Genomic DNA, 4,858 nt, shown 5'->3' on the forward strand with positions numbered 1-4,858 from the left:
ATTCATTTATAATTTTGAATACAAAATGAATGTGGTATTGTACCAAATATGCAAACATGCAAAAGAGATGATCATATTGTGACAAGAACAGCACTTTATTAAGACTATTTTCACATCTTGAATAGATACAAATACAATAAACTTGGTTCCCTGCCACGCAAAGGGACTACAAGTAAGTCTTATTTATAGTAATAATACACATAAAATCTTTCCTTATTTATAAGTGCAACAGCTAGACTTGCTCATTCTAATTAAACTCAATTTGGTATTTAGGCTGTTTGTCCGGATAAAAGAGCCCCCAATGGTTCTCAATACCAGGAGGAGTCTTCTGATTCTCATTAAACATGGCGAAAATGTAAGTTTCTATAGGCTCGTTAGGCCTCTTTGGAGTCCCTGTCTTCACATGCCTAATCAAATTTGAGTTGTAAGTCTTTGCGTATTCAAAACTAGTTGCCTGTCCTCCTTTAGTGGGCCAACCAGTCTCAGACACAACGATCTTCAAAGACCCTCCATTGGCCTTCTCTAATGCTGAGTAAAAGGCATCCAAAATGGCATCAAAAATATTTTGATATCCATGTTCGCCATCTTGCACTACGACTGATGGAGAAGTAAAAAGAGCATACTCAGGACGAATGTTTTGAGTGTTGCCAATGTAACTGAAGTATGGATACATATTAACGAGTAGTGGGTACTTATGCTTCACTAAGAAGCCGATGATAGGATCAAGAAGTGATCGGTATTTAGTCGTGAAGGAGCCTTTTGATGGAGGGTAGGACCGTGCAAGGGCAGGTTGATAAATGGGAGTGGAGACTTTAATATTCTTATATCCAAGGCCAGCATTATATATTGCAGTTCGAATGTTTTGCATAGCAGGGAAAAGAAATTGTGCATAAGGACCGTCAGGCTTTATTTCATTGCCAACTGCAATGTATCTGAATGTGACATCTCCATAGATTTGCACATTTTTTTGGATCCATGTGTTTGCGTAATCTTGACTTGAAGCAATGCGTTGAAGCTCTTCATTAGGGACACCAAGCATTAGCTCAATTTTGGTGCCTCTAAGGGCTTGGAGAGCATGTTGGTTTTGGTTATAGAGTCGCATCCTTCCGATGTTGTATTGTTTGTACATATCTATAACTTCTCCTGGGGATGGTAAGTTGTTGCCAACTGTTCCGTAGCAAACACCTATCTTGCCAGCTGATTTAGATAGAACAACATGTCAAATTATGTACTAACCATATATGCTTGCCAAATATTTAATAAATCTACATTCAAGAACTCCCTGGATATTCATATAGTTTTGAAATTTTAAGTTTATTTATATAAAGAAAATGCGATATATATGGATGGAAGGGTAATTGAAAAATGATTGATTTGAGGTTGTGCGTGCATGATGTATCCAAGAAGAGTAAATAAAGGTCTTATAGTTGTAAGGCCTAAGGCCATCCCAAAAAAAGTACTCGAACTCCTAAGATAACTTTTCTCTTGCTGCCCAAAGCTCAAACCCAAGCCCTCCCCCTCCATTCAAATTGGCCTTAGGGCTTCGAGAGGTGCTAACTCACCCAACAAGTGCGGTGGTAACTGGTAGTTTCACATATGGTGTGCAAGAATATGAGCATGTTGTAAAAGAGTGTAATTAAACATGTTAGAACGTGAAGAATCAAAATCCTTCTCAGGATATATGGAATATGTATTATTTATAAGAACTTATAAATTGATCATATAGAGGTTTTATTTGATTAGTTTTGATTTTGGAGCATAATGTACAACGTCAGAGAGAGAGAGAGAGAGAGAGAGAGAGAGACCTGTTATGCCTAGGCTAGCCATCAGCATCACAAGCAATAGCATCAAGGACATTGCTGAAGGGCTTTTCCCAGTTGAATAAGACTTGGCCATCCTGAAAAAACACATAGAAGAGAAACTATACCACCAAACACTCTTTTTATATATGGAGACAGATGCTTGTGCTTGAGATTGCTATTTTTTATTTGAGTGACTGTAACTGGTCTTTTTATGGAGACAGAGATGCTTGTGCTTGAGATTGCGATTTTTGAGTGACTATAGCTGGTCAAGCACTCCATGGAAATCGATTGCTTTAGCAGTTATGCCACCACAATTTAAGCCGTCAATCACTCCATAGAAATCAAGTTATAAAAAAATTATCAATGGCAACCAAGTGCGTCACTTAAAGCAAGTCTAACTGGTTGTTCTTTTGTTGGACTTTGTCCCTCTAAAAAATGTTAGGCTTTCAACATTGCAATGTGAGAATGTATTTTATTTATTTATTAAAATGACCTATCTCATTCCTAAGCTGTTGCCTTTCTACGAGGTCATCATGTGCACATGTTGGCCTAGGTAACAACATTTGGTTGTCTCCTGCGATAGTAGAAACCCGGTCATTTTAGAGAAGCCTAACTGTCAATCGGTTGTCAAAGCTTTATAATCGACACTTTACTTCTGTCGTCAAGTGCCGATCGACAATTGATACTCGGATTGATTCCATTTTCATGGGGTGTCTTTCTCTCACTTCCATGCATATGGTTTGACCTTGAGTTGACAATCAAATGCTCAACAGTCAAGATTTCAAGAGTTCACATGCTTAGCTTGAGTATGTTGTCAATGCACAGACTCCGTGGGAGGGCCAGTTTGCTTTTGTGATGGACTCCCATTAAGCTAGCGATGTGGAATAAAACGTGCGTTCTTGAAAGTATTTCGTATATACATGGGGAGATTTTTACTTTTAAAATCAACTAGCTGTAAACCAGCGTGGGAAATTTTGATCTTGTTTTTATTTATTTATTATTTATTAATAAGTGAAAGAAGAAATAAGTACATGGAACTTATAAAAGCATTTGTATCCCGTTTCTATATTTCATCTTATTTTACCATCTCAAAAAGCAACTTTATCAATTATACTCTACCATTTTACAATACCTCCAGCATCCCAACTTTCATTTTCCTATTCTACTCATCTATATCTATATCTATATATTACTAAAAGCTGAAGCGTAGTGTTTAATGCTGCTGCTCTCACGTTGCGCCACATCAGCTGCCATGTCATTTTTTATTATTTTATAATATAATTTGTCTTACAATTTTAAAATGGTTTTTACAATTTTCAGCCTTATAAATGTAGCCCACTACTTATTTATTTACTTCTACTATCACCTTATAATAAATCTTCCACTATCACCCTATAATAAATCCAGCCCACTACTTACTTATTTACTTCCACTATCACCCTATAATAAATCTGTATAATTAATCTAGCTCACCTTTTATTTATTTAGTTCCACTATCAAACCCAACCCAAAGTCTTTTCAGTTCAGTTTTAAAGTTTTGTGTGAGCCTTTTTAGCTTAAAAAAAAAAAAAAAAAACAAACAAACGTTGAAGGCTTTCAAGCTTTAGGATTTTTTTTTTCCAATTTTTTTATAATTGTTTTTAACATTTATTTTTTTAATATTAAACTTCTCCAAGACTCCAACCTTTCTCTCTTCCTTACCATTTCATCTCCCCACTACTTCTTCAATCTTTCTCCCTCCTTTACTTTTTCATCTCCCCACTACCCTCTACATTAATATCATTATTCCTCTTTCCTTTCATCTTCCTTTATTTTTATCTCTTCTTATTCACACCCTCTTACTATGAATTTGTCACTATCTCTTCTATTCTATGCATAGTTTTCCCTCACAAAAAAAAAAAGGTTCCCTCTCTCTCTCTCTCTCTCTCTCTCTCTCTCTCTCTCTCTCTCTCTCTCTATTTTTTGGTGGATTTTTTTTACTTTTCTTGCATCTCTACTTTAGGTTGATAATTTTTTATATTCTTTAAAACTCTATTTTAGGTTAGTGCGATTTAGTTTTTTTTTTTTTTTTTTAATTTTTTATTCTCTTTTATTGTTAAATGTTATCCTATTGTGTTCTAAAGAATTAAAAATAGCATATAAAAATATAATATTATTCTATTACATAGCATAATTTGGATAATTTGCTATTTATTCTGTTACATAACATGATTTTTTATAGTGCTCAATTTAGATGTTAAACTATGAAACTTTACTAATTTTTGTTTATTTTCTAATCCTTTGTGGTGGGCAAAGTACTCTGAATTGAAATACATCAGCTGCCACGTTATTTATTTATTTTTTTTTATAAATATATTTTGTTCAACAATTTTTAAATAGTTTTTACAATTTTCAACCCTATAAATGCTGCCCATTACTTATTTATTTACTTTCACTATCACTCTATAATAACTCTAAATAATTAATCCAACCCACCTCTTATTTATTTAATTCCACTATCAAGCCTAACCCAAAACCTTTTCAATTCAGTTTTAGGGTTTTGTGTGAGCCTTTTTTTTTTTTTTTTTTTTTTCCAATTTTCCTATAATTGTTTTAACATTTTTTTTTTTTTATAATATTTACACTTCTCCAACCTTTCTATCTCCCTTACCATTTCATCTCCCCACTACTTCTACAATCTTTCTCCCTTCTTTACCTTTTCATTTCTCCACTACCCTCTACATTAATATCATTCTTCATCTTTCCCTTCATCTTTCTTTATTTTTGTCTCTTCTTATTCATACCCTCTTACTATAAATTTGTCACTATCTCTTCTATTCTATGCATAGTTTTCTCTCACAAAAAAAATGGTTCTCTCTCTCTGTCTCTCTCTCTCTCTCTCTCTCTCTCTCTCTCTCTCTCTCTCTCTCACACACACACACACACAATTTTTTGGTTGATTTTATTTTTTTATTTTTCTCGCATCCCTACTTTAGGTTGATAATTTTTTATATTCTTTAAAACTCTATTTTGGGTTAATGCGATTTAGTTTTGTTTTTTAAATTGTTGTTGTTGTT

The 4,858-nt window shown here is 33.9% G+C and overlaps 1 protein-coding gene across 1 annotated transcript; it reads right to left on the minus strand.

The window, feature by feature from the left end:
- Positions 1–76: 76 nt before the first annotated feature.
- On the minus strand, positions 77–2,167 carry LOC112006855 (glucan endo-1,3-beta-glucosidase, basic isoform). The gene is made up of 2 exons (XM_024039160.2): positions 1,806–2,167; positions 77–1,197 (listed from the first exon to the last, which is right to left on the minus strand). The coding sequence occupies exons 1-2, from the start codon at positions 1,909–1,911 to the stop codon at positions 248–250; spliced, it is 1,056 nt and encodes a 351-aa protein (XP_023894928.1). The 5' UTR covers positions 1,912–2,167; the 3' UTR covers positions 77–247.
- Positions 2,168–4,858: the final 2,691 nt, after the last annotated feature.

This window comes from Quercus suber, unplaced genomic scaffold (assembly GCF_002906115.3).
Source record: "Quercus suber isolate HL8 unplaced genomic scaffold, Cork oak 2.0 scaffold_332, whole genome shotgun sequence".
NCBI classification, from domain to species: Eukaryota; Viridiplantae; Streptophyta; class Magnoliopsida; order Fagales; family Fagaceae; genus Quercus; species Quercus suber.

Coding starts and splice junctions, on each gene's coding strand:
- LOC112006855 (XM_024039160.2), bottom strand. CDS start 1,911: ATGTGTTTTTTCAGGATGGCCAAGTCTTATTCAACTGGGAAAAGCCCT. Junction 1,198..1,805: donor GGCTAGCCTAGGCATAACAG/GTCTCTCTCTCT, acceptor TATCTAAATCAG/CTGGCAAGATAGGTGTTTGC.